At 47.9% G+C, this 19066-nt stretch overlaps 1 protein-coding gene across 1 annotated transcript in view; it reads right to left on the reverse strand.

Annotated features, from left to right (window-relative positions):
• Positions 1-19066, reverse strand: part of PAK7 (p21 protein (Cdc42/Rac)-activated kinase 7) — a 79270-nt gene that overhangs the window by 40364 nt on the left and 19840 nt on the right. The window contains exon 2 of the mRNA XM_015427242.1: positions 2264-3049. Within this exon, the coding sequence (XP_015282728.1) occupies positions 2264-3049 (786 nt within the window). The remainder of the gene's footprint in view (positions 1-2263; positions 3050-19066) is intronic.

The raw sequence follows: 19066 nt of genomic DNA on the forward strand, positions 1-19066 counted from the left end.
CCCCACTCCTCCACTTGCACCTGCTGATGTGACCTTGGGTCAGTCACAAGCTCTGGCACAGCTGTCCTTGAAAAAGAGCAGTTTGTGTCAGAGTTCTCTCAGCCCCACCCACCTCACAGTGTGTCTGTTGTGGGGAGGGGAAGGGAAAGCGGTTTGTAAGCCGCTCTGAGACTCCGAGTGAAGGGCAGGGGGTATAAATCCAATCTCCTCCTCCTCCTTCCTCTTCTGCACATAAAGAGCTGTTCTTCAAACATGATGCAACACGATGTCCTCCTTCTCAGACTGAACTCGACTCAAGATGCTCCTTTTCAAGACCGAGTCCACTTGCAAGTTCCGACTGACAGGTGTCTGGCTTGAAACTGTTTCGGTGCGGAATTGCTTTAACGACACTTTAAACTCGTTTCCATCCCTGTTGGACTCGTGGGATTTCTCCCCTTGGTGAATGTTCATCGCTATGGGATATGAGAGGCTTCCGGACTTGAGAATGGTCTGAAAGCCCTTATTGCACTGACATGGCTGTTTCGAGGATGTTTAAGCGGTTCCCACTTTGAGAAAGGCCAGCCCCGAAACAGGTTCAAGCCGGGCGCCTGTCAGTCGGATCCTGACAAGGAACATCTTGAGTCGAGTTCGATCTGAGGAGGAGGACGTCGTGTTTGAAGAAGTGTGCAGAAGAGCAACGGTGCATGGTGTCTGAAAGGAATTTTTTGCACACAGGAAAGGACTCTTGATTTCATGTTACTGACATTGTAATTCTGTGTATCATATTTATTTATTTAAATTGATTTATATTACAGTGAATTTGCCATAGATCAAGTTTTAATTGTTTCTGCTGCAGTGAGTTTTTCGCTGGTTTCTGTACATTACCGTGATCCTCTCTTGTTTGCATTCTGGCCCACGTGGAGATTGGCGTGCCCGTGCCTTGAAGACACGGCCCACATTCTTACATTGGGGCATTCTATACCTTCCTTGGCTCTGCACCACATCTCCAGGTGCTGGTGAGAGGCAGGCAGTCCAGAATGTCTTCATGTCAGAACACGGGAAGGTTCTTCATAAGAACCGGGAGAGGAACGCGAAACGTTTGGCGACTGGGTTTCAAGACAGCTGTGTGCTTTTTGAATTGTGTCGAGGAACAGCTCAGTAATCGAACTGGCCTAGATCCTGGAGCCACCCTGGTAAATTCAGTTATCCCAAACCCACCACCCTCTTCCAATGCTATCTGATTTTACTTTCTCTTGGGGTGGGGGAGAATGTTGGTGCATCTTGTATCACAAGCCGATAGGGGAGGATGAAGAGTTTGAGGATCACTATGGACAGGGCCCATGTCCACGTAAACAGGCATCCCATTGAAAACAGCGAATACCACGCCTGCATCTGGATCCATATGGGGATAAGCATCTGAGTGTACATTCCACTGGAGTAGCCTGAAGGAACCCAACACGGAATGTGCTACATGCAAGGACACCCCAGGCATTCTGCAGATAGCCAAGAAACTGCAGCAAGCAAAAATTAAAGGGAGGTGGAATGTGAATGCTGCATCCCCTTCCCTAGTTATGTCTACTTTGGCCTTACAGTGATCATCCAAACGTACGCCTTTACATAGTTTCAGTACTAACAGAGAAAAGTTCTACTTTCAAATACTGGGTTGGATCCAGAAATCCGTCAGTGGGAATCACTGGTGATCACGGATCTTCTCCACTTTCCCATCTCTCCGGCAGCCATTTCAATCCCAGGAAAATGGATTCCCGGGGCTTGCAGAGACTGCTGCATGAAGTCACAGCCGTGCAAACCAGTGGCCTGCAAGGAGCAGGGGGAAGGGGGTGGAGCTCCACCGAAGGAACATGGGAAGAGGGAGTGATGTCATTTCCTTCCCATGCCTCACTGTAGCCCATTCACCCCCACAGCTATTACTCCACACGGGTCCCAAGATCCTGGAAATCAACTTTCCCAGAATCAGATGGGACTGCTGGTAGGCGAGGAAAGCAGAGAAGACCCATGATCCTTGTGTGAGAAGATCAACCGATCCAACCCACTGGGCAAGAAGGGTGGAGTTGCATTCAAGTTCAAAAAATGACGAGGCACTGTTATTCACATTCAGGGCATGCCTCTTTCTTTTCCGCTTCCATCTCTCTGCGATATCAACAACGGGAGCAGCCGCCTACTTAAGTCCTGATATACCAGGATTATAGTGGACGGCAAAACAGGTTTTGAACTCCAGATAGTGAACGGACCACAGTGTCGAAAAGGTCGATCTATAAACGTTTACCTTTGGAATGCCTGTTGCGGTTTCTGACAACCGAGGATAGGTATAGGAACTATAGGAATGCCCTTGCTGACTGGACTTAAAAGCACTCGCTCCGTAGGGCACGATCGGCTCTTGGAGGCCAGAGCCCGACCGGGACCTCTGCCTCATGGCCGGCTGAGGGCTTGCCGGGTTTACGTAAGACGACTTGGGCCTTTTGTCATAGTCATCCTTTCCCCATTCGCTGTCGCTGTACTCCAGCCTCTCCCTCGAACACTGACTGTGAATGGAAGTTCTAGAGGGAGTGAGGTGAAAAGGCTCCTTGTAATCCAGAGAACATCCACTCGTCGCCCGCTGGTATTCCAACTTCAGTCCGCCATAGTCTATCAGCTTGCTTTTCGTGTCCATGTGGGCGTGGTAATCCGGTAGGAATCTCGCGATATCGGACTTCAGGGGCTTAGCTTCCGAAAAATACATATCGCTGGGTTTCATTTTTATGATGTTTCCATTTTGTTTGGCAGCATAGCTGCCTCGGGAGTATTTGTCGAATTCTTCCCTGTGAAGGCCCTTGTCCCTGTATTTGTCCGTAACAAAGTCCACTGCGGTCTCTGACTCGCTGGAGTACTGGGAGTATGTGATGTAGCCATTCTCTTGCTGGTGACCTTCGACGTGGTTCGAGTGTCTCAGGTGAGGAGTGGGTGGGCTCTCCTTCCGGAGGGAGTTGGAACGGGTCACGGAGATATTGTCAAATTCTTCCAGCAAGCCATTGATTGAAGTATCCTTGCAAGGTTTATTTCCTCTAACGATGGTCTGGGAACAGAAGATAGCCTTTGATTAAAGACTGCTGCAGATTTAATGTCACACTGATAAAAATTATTGAGCAGAGCAATTTGAATGATACAGCAAGGAACACACTGGCACAGTCCACTGGGTCCCATCTAATGTATCATTGCAGGACAAAAATGTCGTTTTCCTTAAAGAGGCATTATTGCATACGCTTGCAAATTCTATACACAACGGCAGACTATTACAATAAATGACCATTTGATGGGAGTCTGTGCAGTGCTAACAACCAGTTTGTTGCCCTGTAGCTGAATGAAAAGAAATGACTCCCCCAGTTCGGGTTCACTTAGACAGTTTGTTATGGAGAAAGCAGCTGAATGGAAAATGGCGTGCTGCTTATGGAACACTTTATTCTTCCATTAAAAGTTCGCGTTAAGGTAATATTACCTGTGCAATGTGAGATACAAAGAAGACACCCAAATCCATGTTTTCCCACTCTAGACAGGTGCCACAGTTTCTCAGTCTAAACTATAATACTTTTCATAGAATCACACAGACTTGGAAGGGGCAACAGAGGCCAACCCCCTGCTCAATGCAGGATGAGCCTAGAGCAGGGGTGGCCCAACTGTGGCTCGGGAGCCACATGTGGCTCTCTCACATATATTGTGCAGCTCTGGGCAGGCTCCCCATCTATTTCCTTCCTTCCTTCCTTCCTTCCTTCCTTCCTTCCTTCCTTCCTTCCTTCCTTCCTTCCTTCCTTCCTTCCTTCCTCCCTCCCTCCGTTCTGTGGGTTGAAATAGGGGGGCCAAAAGGAAACTTAACACTGGGAGTTTGTTATCGCCCACCGGATCAAAAGATAGAGGAGGATTATAAAATGATGAATGAATTAAAGATAGCAGCTAGACAAAAACACTGTGTCGTAATAGGTGATTTTAACTACCCACACATTGATTGGGTCAATATGTGTTCTAGTCGAGAGAAAGAGATTGAGTTTCTAGACACTCTAAATGACTGTGCTATGGAGCAGATGGTCACGGAACCTACCAGGGGAGAGGCGATCCTTGATTTGGTCCTAAGTAACACTCAAGACCTGGTGAGAGATGTAAAAGTGATTGCACTGCTTGGGAACAGTGATCATAATGTTGTTGAGTTCAACATTTGTACAAATAGGGAATTGGCCAAAAAGACTCACACAACCACTTTTAACTTTAAAAGGGGTAATTTTTCTGATATGAGGGGACATGTGGGGAGGAAACTGAAGGGAAAAGTAGAAAGGGTCAAAACCATTGGGGAAGCTTGGAAACTGTTTAAAACTACAATTCTAGAAGCTCAAATAAAATATATTCCGCAGGTTAGGAAAGGCACAAACAGGTATAAGAAAAAGCCTACATGGTTAACAAACAAAGTAATGGAAGCTGTAAAAGGTAAAAAGGATTCCTTTAAGCGGTGGAAAGCTAGTCACAGTGAGGCTGATAAAACGGAACACAGGCTATGGCAAATAAAATGCAAGTCTGTGGTCAGGCAGGCAAAAAGGGAATATGAGGAGCATATAGCAAAAAATGTAAAAACCAACAATAAAACTTTCTTCAAATACATTAGAAGCAGGAAACCAGCCAGGGAGGCAGTGGGGCCCTTGGATGACCAAGGGGTAAAAGGAGTGCTGAAGGATGATAGGGAAATGGCTGAGAAGCTAAATGCATTTTTTGCCTCCGTCTTCACTGTGGAAGATGAGAAGTGCTTGCCCACTCCAGAACCGCTGATTACGGGAGGGCTGTTGAAAGACCTGAGTCAGATTGAGGTGACGAGAGAGGAGGTCCTAAAACTGATAGACAACTTAAAAACTGATAAATCACCAGGCCCAGATGGCATACTAAACTACTGGGATTTTGAGAAGCATACTAAACAAACAAAATATGACAATCTCAATTTTGCTTTCAGTTGCTAGAACACTGCTTGCTTACAACTGGAAAGACAAAACAGTACCATCGATGCGGCAATGGAGAAAAAAGTTACGGGGATATTTTATTTTAGGGACGCTAGCCAAAAACCCATATTTGAACCAAACAACAAAACAGGAAGACAACTTTACTAAAATATGGCATCCTGTTGTAGATTATTTGACACAACGTGGAGTCTTACCAGTTAACAATTACTATAAAACCTCATTATACTTTTGAAAGTGAATTTAAGTGGTTGATATACTTTACTTGGGTTGATGATATTATGGAAACTTACCTGTAAGATAATAGAAAGATTTTAGGTAATGTTTTGAAAACTAGCTAGAACATTAATACTGTTCTGTATATCTTTACCTGTATCAAAGAACCTGAATTGGTATATTCGTTGTTATTAGTGTTACTTTTGTAAAAAATAATTTCTTTTTTTTTTAAACGAGGGTATCACTGACTTATTGTGTAGTGGGTTAAACGCATGCTAGAACCACTGCGGCCGGTGTAGTGACCGCATGGTTCACTGGACACAACAAAGACTAAAAGACTAACGGCCGGCTGGCCAACTATGTACACGCCTGGGAACCACCCCTTGGTCCAGTTGGTGGGTTTAAATCTCCTTCCGAAAGTCCCATTGGTCCCCCAGTGGAGAGACCAGGAGCCTTGTCCCCATTGTTCTCCAGAGTCAAGCTCTGGGGAGTTCGCTGGCCCCTGGTGGAGGTCCGCGGACACAACATGACTGATCTTAAAGCTTCGTGGGAGTCATACTGGAGAAGGACGTATCTCAGATGGGCAGAAACTCAGACTCTATGTTGCTTGATTGGTCAAAATCAGCACCTTCAAGGGGGGCAGAGAGGGAACAAACCAATGCAGATTTTTCAAAGCCCATCAGTAGATGACCAGCAACATTGGGTGACTCCATACTAGACCTTCCACATTACATTGAGGTCACCCCAGTTTCACCCCACACTTGTCCCGGGATAAATGGATGCTGTTATAACCAGGGATAACCAGGGATAAATGAAGAAGAAGAGATTAGATTTATACCCTGTCCTTCACTACCCAAGGGAGTCTCAGAGTGGTTTACAAACTCCTTTCCCTTCCCCTCCCCGCAACAGACACCCTGTGAGGTAGGTGGGGCTGAGAGAGCTCTTGACACAAACTGCTCTTTTTTCAAGAACAGCTCTGTCAGAACTATGGTTTGCCCAAGGTCATCCAGCAGCTGCAAGCGGAGGAGTGGGGAATCAAACCCATTTCTCCCAGATTAGAGTCCGCACACTTAACCACTACACCAAACTGGCAAGGTATTGTGTCACGAGTTGAACTCTGATAAAACCAGGGATGAGATCCAAGTGTGGAAAGGACCCTTCTGTACCAGCTGCAGTTTGAGATCAGCTTCGCACAGGAGCATATTACATTGGTCCGACAATCAAGTGATCAGTATTCAAGAACAAGGTACATACGCTTTAACGGGCACTGGCTGCTGTTGAAGACAAAAGCAGAAATTTTTAAAAGATACAGCAAACCTGGCCTTATTCTCACTACTCTGATGCCTCTGTATTATACATACAGGGTGCGGTCAGACGGCGTGCTGGGAGCGGTTTAAATTGCTCCGGCCCTGATGCGGTCTTTTTTAACCTGGAGAATCGCAATCACACTCACCTCCTTGCTCCGGATCGTGTGCTGTTGTTTTTCTCTCTCTCTCAGTTTGGGCATGCACACGGGCAGCCATCTGTGAAACTAAAAATTTCACGCATGCGCAGAACAGCGATTTCCTCTTCAACCCAACTGCTGTAACGCTTCCCTTTAAACTTTAAAGGAACACTTCCCTTTAAATGTTTACTGCCGAAAATGGCCTCCGTGAGATCCTGAACTCGTCTAAAGGCTAAAACTAGGTACAGTTTAAACATTGTTTTTAATAACCCTGTGGCAGACCTCCGCCTATGCACACACCGCCAATGCTTTTTAAAAAATGTCAGGTGAAAAGCGGAAGCCTCGGGCAGCTTTCGAGTGGGGAGGGGGTTTAAATCGGAAGTGGCTCGACACCGGAGAAGTGATCACACGGGAAAAATGCGGCTGGAACCGGAGAATCAGGAAAACACCACTTGGGGACCTGGTATCAAAATACTCTGGGTTAAAGCGGTTTTGAGTTGGAAAGCGACGGCTGGGGACGGGAGGCAGATGTTGACCGTGTGATCGCGCAGATAAAATCTGTTTCTGAGGCGGGCCGAACACGGAGTAAGCGGCCCATCTGAATGCACTCGTACAGTGTTATTCCCACCAAAAGGCATGGAAGACAGCAAAACTCTGGAGAGTTAGGTTTCAAGCCAAAATGTAGGATGTACCTCTCTGGATGACACAGAAAAGTGGCCTGAGGGTTTATGTGCTTGCGATGCAACAAAACCATCAGAATCCACAATGGAAACCATGGAGAATTTTAGTTTTACCTTTCCCAAGGGGTAACATTGTCAACCCAAACCTGGGGAATTCCTGGAGATTCGGGGGCCAGTGGTGCCTTGTGGAGGGGAGAATTGGGAAAGGAATTCCACCTAGAAACCACAGGGCACCATAGTTCTGAACCTGCTATTTCCTTTGGGGGGACTGATCTCTGCAGTCTGCAACGGAAGGGTGTGGTAGGGCCGCCGCAGTCACGACACAGAGAGCTTGTTCATTTTCTTTTCCATGTATAGGACTTTAAAGGTAAAGGTTCCCTTGCTCGAAAGCCAGTCGAGTCCAACTCTAGGGTTGCAGTGCTCATCTCCGTTTCAAAGCCAAAGAGCCAGTGCTGTCCGAAGACGTTTCCGTGGTCATGTGGCCGGCATGACTAAACACCAAGGTGCACGGAACGCTGTGACCTTCCCACCGAAGTGGTCCCTATTTATCTACTTGCCATTTCTTGCTTTCGAACTGCTCGGTTGGCAGGAGCTGGAACTAGAGATGGGAGCTCACTCCGTCATGCGGCACTCGGGTCTCGAACTGCTGAACTACCGACCTTCCACAGCCTGCAGTTCAGCGTCTTAACCACCTGAGTCACCGCAGTTTTATCCCTCTGCAAAGTCTCCATGGCAAGCTGAGGGTGGGAACTCCCACCTAACGAACCCGCTCTCTGAGTGGAGCTCAGGGCCCGAGGCAGGCTTTCCACGCTCCTCCGCTCTCTGACGGGGGGCGGGGGGAGTGCACGGCTCCCTATCCCTAACCCTCAGACTTTTCCTGGCTGGACAGTCTGCAAAAGTCCGCGGTAATCTGTTTCCATGCTCTTGGGAAGATAGCCACCGAGTGATCACATATGCTGATAGCTGTGATAGAAAACTTTCTGCCACAGTTTATCTGGAGGAAAACAAGGGATGTGTAGTTTCCTGGGAGGAAGTGGTCGTGTCTACCCAGCTCTGTAGCCAGGAATTTTTTAGGGGGGGGAGGGCAGCCCCAGGGGCGCTGATTAGATGGGCCGGCCGGCTGGTTTGAGCCACGCAGGAAAGAGTAGTGGAGGCAGCAACTTCTCTGGCCCCCGGCCTTCGGGACCACCGGCGAGGTCTTGACTGGTGGGCGTGTGGGAGGGGCAAGCAGAGAGGAAGACATGCCCTGCTCTTCCTCTTCTCAGCCTCCCCCCCCTGAGGCTTCAGTGTGACCCATCCGGGTGGGGGGGGGGAGGAATAAAGACACCCCACCACGTCTGATGCCTTTTTGTCCCCAGCCCCTCTATATCTATATTCTCCCCCCAAGGAGAGTCATGGGGGGGGATCCCAAGCCAAGTCCGGCGCCAACTGACGTCCTGCCCTCCGAGATACACGTGCTGCAGTGGGGCTCCGCTTTAACCCACCCCTGAATCCCCACCACTGGCTACGACCCTATGCCTACCCCTCCTGGCCTGGCTGCCAGCCAAGAGAGGTGACTGGAATGGTTTGCACGCAGAGGGCGGGAGCCAGTGTACAGACAGGCACTAGAGTGGGGGGCTCCCGACATGATGTCCCCGGGGTAAAGTAGCGCCTGCTGACACCCATCCGGTCGCCTGCCAAGTGTTTGCAGAAAGTGGGCAGAGTCAGGTGGGGCTTCTGCCCAGCAAGGATTCAGATTGGCTGTGCAATTTTTTTAAAAAAAACCCACATTGTTTTGGCATCAGCAGCCACCAAAGTACAAGGAACTGCATTGTGCGACTGAAGGTAAGCGACGGCGGCAGCCATTTTGTGACTGGCTCTGCCTCCGGCGACAGCCAATTTCTAGCCATGGCCAACTTTCTGTGACAGGATTTCATAGGTGGTTCCAGGACCCAAAATGTTTGGGAACCCCTGGATGAGAGTAACACACGGCCTTGGGGTTACAATGATTTGATCTGGGAAATCCACCAATCTTTCTGTCTGATCTGACCTGGGTGGGCGGTTTTGCAACCAGCAAATGAATGATAAAGGGGGGCACAGAATGATCACAACCATGAATGGCTGTAGCACATAGTCCATTTGGAAACATAATATGATAACCATCTTCAAGTCCTTGAAGGGCTGTCATTATAGAGGATGGTGCGGAGTTGTTTTCTGTTGCCCCAGAAGGTCAGGCACCAGAACCAATGGGTTGAAACTAAATTAGAACAGTTTTTGGCTAAAAGTCAGGAAGAACTTCCCAACAGTTAGAGGGGTTCCTCAGCAGAACAGGCTTCCTCGGGAGGTGGTGGGCTCTCCTTCTTTGGGGGTTTCTAAACAGAGGCTGGATGGCCATCTGACAGCAATGCGGATCCTGTGAACTGAGGCTGATCATGAGAGGCAGGGCAGGAAGGGTTGCATCAGTGCTTAGTTCTCGTGGCCCTTTCTTACACGCCCAGGAAATTCTGATCGCCACTTTGGGATCAGGAAGCAGGGTTTTTTCCCCAGGCCTGTTTGGCTGGAGATCCTGGAGGTTTTTTGTCATCTTCTGGGCGTGGGTCTGGGAGACGCGTGGGTCTGGGAGACGCGTCTGCCTAGCGTGCCGCCATCAACCGGAAGTCTTCTTCTTCTCTTCTTCAATGCTTTTGTGTGTCTGACTCAGAGACGGCCTGCTACAGGGGCACCTCTGGAACTGCAGAGACAATTTTCTGTGACTGGACTCTAGATTTTTTCATTGAAAGGGATTTTCTCCCTGCTATTGTGTCTAATCCATGTACACATGGATTATACATGGATGACACCGAAGATATCCATGTACACAAACCTGTAGTAACCCGTGTAGGCTGCTGATGACAGTGGTATTTGGGCAGCACCTACAGACATCTGTGTGGATGAAACTGACAAGATTCTAGTCTGATCCTCTAACCATTGCACTATGCCAGCTTATATCACATTTCCAATTGGCCAAATTTGGTCCGCTCCACTAATTATGGGTCCATAGAACCAGGATCTGAAACCATGGTTTGAACTTGGTTTATCAACCAAAGTTAGTCTTCACAGTGGGCAAGTGTGATGTCGGGGCACAGATATCCTGGCTTCTTCCCGAGGGCTCACTAGATACAGAAAGGGCTGGTCAGAATTGGTGCAACGAAATCAGCAACTGTCAAGGCAAAACCATAGATTCATGTCTGTGAACCAAATGCTGGTTCCACAAGCAAAGCATAAGCCCTGTTCACATGTAACAGTGAATGCACGTACATCCTGCCCGTATCTTCATACATCTGTTTACGAAGTTCACTTTATGAATAAAACTGGGGAGTAGTCCCTGGATCCCATGTTTGGCTGTACATGCCTTGAATGTAACATGAGAATTAACACATGCATGTAAGGAAAAACCCATTGTCCACTGTTTGCAGACTGCAAAGTGCAAACAGGGCTACCGCTGAAATAAACTGCGGTTTCACGTGATATTTCAACCAAGCCAGCAAATTGGCTAGAGGCACAGATACACTTGGGGGGGTGTGTGTCATAGGAGATTTCAAACACCGAAGGGTGGAGGGTGGACAGGAGAAGATGCATCTCCTGTATAATACCCCCTGCGCGCACACACACACACACACACACACTGACAGCCACAACTTACAGTATCCTCCGGCCTCTAATTGCCTACACTGGATGAGTGTTCCGTTGCATCTGTTACGGCAAAGCAGAGCGCCGCTCTGGAGAAATCAGTTTTACAATGGGGAGTTGCGGAGGGCGGGCTGCTGTGTAGCCGCAACAGCCGTGCACTGAAATCGACCAAAGCCAATCGACATGAGTTAAAGGCCCCGTTCTTCCCAGGCGCGTATATCTCCGGCTTCCCTGTGGCTTTCGGAAGAGTTCCGGCATTTGTTCTGGCTCCCGGTGACAACAGCCATATTTCATGGCGTCGTGTTAGTGGTCTGTCCTCTGGTGATAAGCCATAATGGATCTGCTGGTCACAACAGCTGCCTCCCCGCGTTACCGAGAGGTGATGAGAAACGGCTTCCATTCCCCAAATCACTGTATTAACTCTGACGATAATGAAGTGGGTAATTAAACGCCTGGCCCCACTAAGACCGCACAGCCGACAAATGATTCTATACTTTATATCCTTTGTTAAGAATCCACAACGTCCCTCCCCCGCCTAAAATTTAAGAGAATATTAGTACGAGCGCTTCAGCAGAGGCAGATACCCTTTTGTGCAACTGATGTCTTTAAACGGCCAGACCTAACAAAGGTACTGCAGCCGGATCGTGAATTCACGTATTTTAACACGATGAAAAGGAAGGCACATTCCATTAAAGATAAACTGTATAATGTGCCACTATCTATTGCAAGTATGAGCAACCGTGCCTGGCTGTTCATCTTTCCAGACGGCCCTGGTAAGAAGTCCGCTTCTCCCAAGCATCTCAAATATGGATTTACTAGGATTTTACTGATCTCCTGCTTTTTTCCCTTTGAACTCAAAGTGAAGCAGGCGAGACTCACAGAGACAGGTATATGCAGCCGGCCTTAGATGGAAGGGTGTTAGTCCAGCGGAAGGAGCCTGCTGCCATCATAAGGAAACTTCTTCCAATGTAGGTAGCTCTTTTTGTTGGATGAAGAACCCCTGAAGTTGGAGGCTGGAAGGAGGCATCCATCTTGGTCCCATGGGGTGGCGCAGGCCATGGCCCTGACCAGCGATGCAGCAAGGTCACTGCCCCATGTGGGCATGTCTGATTTCCAGTGCGGTTCTTCGAGTTCTGCTTGCCTGGGAGTTGTAGTAGATAACTCACTGAAAATGTCAAAACAGTGTGCGACTGCAATAAAAAAGGCCAACGCTATGCTGGGGATTGTTACGAAGGGAATTGAAAACAAATCAGCCAGTATCACGATGCCCCTGTATAAATCGATGGTGCGACCTCATTTGGAGTACTGTGTACAGTTCTGGTCACCACACCTCAGAAAGGATATTATAGCATTGGGGAAAGTGTAGAAAAGGGCAACTAAAAAAAATAAAAGGGGTGGAACACTTTCCCTATGAAGAAAGGTTGAAGCGCTTGGGGATCTTTAGCTTGGAGAAACGACGACTGAGGGGTGACATGATTGAGGTTAACAAGATTATGCATGGGATAGAGCAGGTAGAGAAAGAGGTACTTTTCTCCCTTTCTCACAATACAAGAACTCCTTGTGGGCACTCCATGAAATTGCTGAGCAGTCGGGTTAGAACAGATAAAAGGAAGTACTTCTTCACCCAAAGAGTGATTAACACTTGGAATTCACTGCCACAGGAAGTGGTGGCGGCTACAAGCATGGACGGCTTCAAAAGGGAATTAGATACGCATATGGAGCAGAGGTCCATCAGTGGCTCTTAGCCACAAGGTATAGATAGGGGCTCTGGGGCAAGGGATGCTCTGTCTTCTTGGTGCTTGGGGTGGGGGCAACAGTGGGAGGGCTCATAGTGTTCTGGCCCCACTGCTGGACCTCCTGATGGCTCCTGGTATTTTTGGCCACTGTGTGACCCAGAGTGTTGGACTGGATGGGCCATTGGCCTGATCCAGCATTGGCTTCTCTTATGTTCTTATGGCAAGTGCCAACACGTTAGGGCTTTTATATATATCAGATGGTATGAAAAACAAATGATGACATGTTGCTATTAGAGACCTGCAATCTGATGTTGTCCTTTCCAAGCCCGTGTCCCTGGGTGTGTTTGGGCTCTGCAAGGGATGCATCTAGAGCATTAGCCATGAGCGTGTGCAGACTGGCGACGAAGCACAGACAGCATGGCCGAGAGAGGAGCAAAGGCACCATCTGTCCTGGATGGAGACTTTGGCTTCCCTTCGTGTCCACTGATGTCATTTGAGGTCTACCAATGATGTCTTTGTTATGTAACCATCTGCCTTACAGGCCAAACCATGTGGGTGAATGAATACAGCCAGAAGCACGCAACACATAATGAACTACATGGGCTATCTGGAGATAACTGGGTGAGCAATTTTGGAAACTGGTGCCATGGTGATTTCATGGAAAGGACTAAAGGAATGGTTTTCACTAAGCTGCAGCTTTTCCAACAAGCGGTGCAATTCTAAGCAGAGTTACACCCTTCTAAATCCACTGAAGTCCATGGGCTTGTAAGGGTATAACTCTGTTTAGGACTGACTGGGCTGCAGGACCTGTAAATTGACGTAATTGTGAGGGCTTCGGTGCACCTATCTGGTTTTCACCGGCATTTGACATTCAGGTTGCCAGCCTCCAGGTGGGTCTAGTAACAAATAAATATACACTGCAAAAACCTTTTAACAAACTAATGTGTCCTATTTATGGTCATCATTCAGTAAAGTGCATAGTGTGTCATTATTTCATCCTAGTCAGGTATAAATATTCATTACATTCTCACCAAGAGGGAAGAAGAGGTCGATGAGCTGAAAGAAGTGGGCACCCTGGGTAGCAGCGACCATGTGATTTTGGAAATTTGGAATTTAAGATCCTGGGGGAGGGAAAAGCTGTAGGGCAGTCAGACATGCAGGCTGAACTTTAGAAAAAATCCCTCAGGAGTGTGCTGGTAGAATCCCATGGCCAGAAATACCTAAGGAGACAAGAGTTCAAGAAGGGTGGGAGTGTCTTAAAAGCAAGACACCGAAGGCTCCCATCACAAACATTTCCGATGAGAAGGAAAAATGGGAGGAATCTAAAGAAATCAGGGTGGCTCCATAAACCACTTTCTAAAGAACGAAAAAGGACTCATGTAGGAAACAGAAGGAGGGACATATAAACAAGGGCGACCAGAAGCAGAGAGCCAGTGCTCGTAGGTTGAGTGTTAGAAAAGCTAAAGCTCAGTATGCGCTCAGGCTAGCGAGAGATGCTAAACAACAATGGTCCTTTCGTTATGTTCGGAGCAAGGGAAAAAAGCAAGGAAGTGGTAGGCCCATTGTGGGGAGAGGAAAGTGACGTTTTAGCAGGTGATGAAGAGGGAGGGCCAGAACTGCTCAGTTCATACTTTGCCTCGGCCTCCTCTTGCAGGTGCTCAACCTGGCAAAAAGAGAACACGTGATGAGGGAAGGGAGTCTCAGCCTAGGATAGGCCTAAGGGTGGTACATAAACACGGAGCTCCTTTAGATGAAATTAAGTCCTTCTTAGAGCCAGGTGAATTGCATCTGAGGGTGCTAAAGGAACTTGCTGATATAATTCCAGAGCCTCTTGGGAGAACAGGTGAGGTGGGCAAATGTTATCCCCATCCTCAAGATAGGGAAAATGGAGGATCCAGGTAACTACTGACCCATCAGTTTGATGTCTATACCGGGGAAGGTTTTAGAACAAACTAGGGGTCTGGAGACCAAGTCCTATGAGTAAAGGTTGAAGGAGCTGGGCGTGTTTAGCCTGGAGAAGAAATGACCGAGAGGTGATATGATCACCATCTTCAAGTACTTGAATGGCTGTCAGATAGAGGATGGTGCGGAGTTGCTTTCAGTTGCCCCAGAAGGTCGGACCAGAACCAATGGGTTGAAATTAAATCAGAAGAGTTTTCAGATAAACATTAGGAAGAACTTCCTGACAGTTAGAGCAGTTCCTCAGTGGAACGGACTTCCTCGGGAAGGAGAGGTGGGCTCTCCTCCTTTGGAGGTTTTCAAACAGAGGCTAGATGGCCCCATCTGACAGCAATGCTGATTCTGTGAACTTAAGCAGATCGTGAAAGGGAGGGCAGGAAGGGTTGCCTCAGTGCTTAGTTCTCGTGGCCCTTTCTTACACGCCCCGGGAAATGCTGATTGCCACTTTGGGGCCAGGAAGCCATTTTTCTCCAGGCCAGTTTGGCCAGGGATCCTGGAGGTTTTTTTGGTCATCTTCTGGGTGTGGAACAGGGGTCACTGGTGGGTGTGGAGGGGGAGGTATTTGTGAATTTCCTGCATTGTGCAGGGGGTTGGACTAGATGACCCTGGAGGTCCCTTACAATTCTATGATTCTATGATCAAACAGCCAGTCCTTGAGCATTTACTAAGAGCCAGTGTGGGTTCCTCAAGAACAAGTCATGCCAGACTAACCTTATCTCCTGTTTTGAAAGAGTTACTACCTTTTTGGATCAAGGGAATGCTGTGGACATAGTTTATCTGGATTTCAGTAAGGATTTTGGATAAGGTTCCACAAGATATTCTTGTTGACAAGTTGGTAAAATGTCATTTGGATCCTATTACTGGTTGACAGATCGCACCCGGAGAGTGCTTGTGAACGGTTCCTCATCCTCTTGGAGAGGAGTGACCAGTGGAGTGCCTCAAGGATCTGTCCTGGGACCTGTTCTGTTCGGCATCTTTATAAAGGACTTGGATGAATGAACAGAGGGAATGCTCATTAAATTTGCAGTTGATCGGGAGCGGCAGCAAATACAATAACGGAATCAAGATACAGGATGCTCTTGGCAGGCTGGAAAACTGGGCTAAAAATAACAAATTGAGTTCAAACAGAGATAAATGTAAAATTCTGCATTTGAGCAGAAAGAATCATATGCATACTTCTAGGATGGGGGAGACCTGTCTTGGCAGGAGCACTTGCAAAAAGGTTCTGGGGGTCTTAAAAGACCATACACTAAATATGAGCCAGCAGTGTGATGCAATAGCTAAAAAGGCAAAGGCGATTTTGGGCTGCATCAAGAGAAGTATGGTGTCCAGATCATGCAAAGTGATGGTATCACTCTGCTCTGGTTAGCCCTCACTTGGAGTATTGTGCTCGGTTTTAAGCACCACAGTTTAAGAAGGATGTTGACAAGCTGGAACGTGTCCAGAGGAGGGCAATGAAGATGGTGAGGGGTCTGGAGACCAAGTCCTACGGGGAAATGCTGAAGGAGCGGAGTGTTTTTAGCCTGGAGAGGAGACGACTGAGAGGTGATGTGAGAGCCATCTTTGAGTGTTTGAAGGGCTACCTTTTTGGCAGTCCACATAATCCACAAAACTCTCCTCCAACACCACATTTCAAAGAAATCTACAGTACCCCCTACACTACCCTACAGAAAGCATTATTCAGAATAACAATATGAACAACCCACTAAGGAAGATGACAATACAGTTCAAAACACCAACACTTAACTGCACATTCATTTTCCCTCAATTAGCCAAAATTTCACCTCTTCCCCCTAAAAAAAAGTTTTTCAATTTTGGTAAAAAAGTTGAGATTTTAAACCCTTATGTAACCTAAAAATATTAATTTTGGGCAGGCTGCTCTTCTGTAGCTAACTCTTCTGCAGGTAAAAAGGACACTTCATAATCAACATTTTCGGTAACCGAGAACCCAGGAAAACATATACCACACTTAATACTATTATATTCAAGATTTACTGGCAAAACCTTGAAAAATGACAAAGACACAAAAACACAGATGATAATGACCATTTCCCAAAATGCAGTATACTGGTCTAACCAGAGTTCTGTGGCACATTTACTGAAAATTCCCTCAGTTTCCACCATATTTTCAGCACTACGCAGAGGCAGGAGATCTTGCCAGAATGGCACCACATCTTGGTCGATCATAAATAAGTGAACAAATTGTAAATACGTGAACCGTGTAGTTGAAGGGGCCCACCTCCTGAGACCCTTGCCACCCCCTTAACTCTGAGCGCCTCCTGGGTAATCCCCCCGCCCCACACCAGGTGGTACCACCCATGTTCCCTCTAATTCCCCCCCCCACTGAATGGAGCAGTTCACATCCTGAGAAGAACATAATTGGCATCATCTCAAAATGGGCCACGTGGCAGTGCAAGACCCTGCGTGGCTCCAGACTGCTGCTGAGAGAGGGGGCTTCCGGCTGCTCATGCCCAGAACACCCACCGCCCTCTTTGGGAACTACTGCTCCACCACTAAGCCACGGCCCCTCTCCTAAGAACACGGTGGGCAATCAGCTCTAACTAGTCTGCGAGACTGCTATGGAGGAAATCCACTTGCCTGTGTGAGTTCCAGAATTCACTGGATGAGCATTCAACCTGCTGTATTTTGGAAGCGACACTGCCGGTGTGTAATCCCGGATCAAAATGTAAGTGAACAATCTTGTGCCCCCTGAGAGGGTGTTCATGTACACAGAAAGTGCTGAAAATAACCCAGACTTCTTTTCAAATACATCAGGACCTCTCACAGGCATGGGAAGAACATAAGAACAAGAGCCCTGCTGGGTCAGACCACTGAAGGTCCATCTAGTCCAGCCTCCCGTCTCACACAGTGGCCAGCCAGTTCCTCTGGAGAGCCAGGAACAGGGCAGAGAGGCCGATGCATGCTCCTGATGCTAAGACCCCCAGAAGAGTCCTGCTGGGTCAGACCACTGAAGGTCCACCTTGTCCAGCATCCAGTCTCACACAGTGGCCAACCAGTTCCTCTGGATGGCCAACAACACGGTACAGAGGCCGAGGCCTTCCCCTGATGTTGCCTCCTGGCTCTGGGATTCAGAGGTTTATAATAACATCAGAAGATCCCATCTGGATCAGACCAACAGTCCATCTAGTCCAGTCTCCCGTCTCACACAGTGGCCAACCAGTTCTTCTGGAGGGCCAACAACACAGTACAGAGGCTGAGGCCTTCCCCTGAGAAGAACATAAGGAGGGCCCTGCTGGATCAGACCAGTGAAGGTCCACCTAGTCCAGCCTCCTGCCTCACACAGTGGCCAACCAGTTCCTCTGGAGGGCCAGCAACCGGGCAGAGAGGCTGAGGCCTTCCCTTAATCTTGCCTCCTGGCACTGGTAGTTACATGTTTACTGGCTCTGGAGATCCCCTTTAGCCTCCGTGGCTAGCAGCCACTGATAGACCTGTCCTCCATGAATCCATGAATTTTGAAGCCATTTATGCTTGTGGGCATCACTATTTCCACTGGCAGTATAGTCCACAATTAAGTTACTCAATGAGTAAAGAAGAATATCCCGTTTGCTCATCTTCAGCCTGCTGCCCGTCAACTTCCTTAGGTTCTCCCCAAGTTCCAGGATTAATGGAGAGGGTGAAAAAGCTCCCTGTACCCATTTTCTCCATTCCCGGGCATAATTTTATCAACCTCTGTTGCGTCCCCCCTCAGCCGCCTTTTTCCTCAGCCTTTCCTCCCAGCGGTTTCCGTGCCAATCTCTGCCTACTCTCTGCTGCCACCTGGTGTCGGTTACCTGCAGTTTGCCATACGCAAGGATAATGGCTTGTTGCAAATCTGGTGCCCTCAGACACAAGCACTTGCAAGGATCTCAAACTGGCACCCAGGGCCGACGAGCTCAAAGGAAATGCTTGGGGAGTTTCAGAAACCTGTCACGATTTCTTATTTTGTACCTGAGAGACTGACCCTCAAATTTGACTTAAAAAAAATACAGGGTTATGAATGTTTTAAATCGGAATGCTACAAATTAGGGGTGTGCAAAAAAAAAGTAAAAAAAAAAATCGGCCCGTTTCAGATTTGGCCATATCGGGCAGAATCAATTTCTGCTGGCAGAAAAACTCCCGCATGTCAATTTCAGCAGTACCAGCCAATTCCAGAGTCTTTCGGCCAGCCAAATGTCAATTTCGGCCCCATTATATCCTATGGGCCATTGAATTCAATGGCGAAAACATAGGGTATATTCTGGGGGCTAGATGGGAGGGGTTTGAGGGAGAGGCTCCAAACTCACAGGGTAGCTGCTGGGGCCTCTCCCCAAGATACTCACAAAGTTTCAAGAACACTGGACCAGGGGGTCCAATTCTACGCCCCCCCAAACAAGTTGCCCCCATCCCCTCCATTGTTCTCTATGCTGGGAAAAAGTTATT

Source organism: Gekko japonicus, unplaced genomic scaffold, assembly GCF_001447785.1.
Source record: "Gekko japonicus isolate JY-2015 unplaced genomic scaffold, Gekko_japonicus_V1.1 scaffold1258, whole genome shotgun sequence".
NCBI classification, from domain to species: Eukaryota; Metazoa; Chordata; class Lepidosauria; order Squamata; family Gekkonidae; genus Gekko; species Gekko japonicus.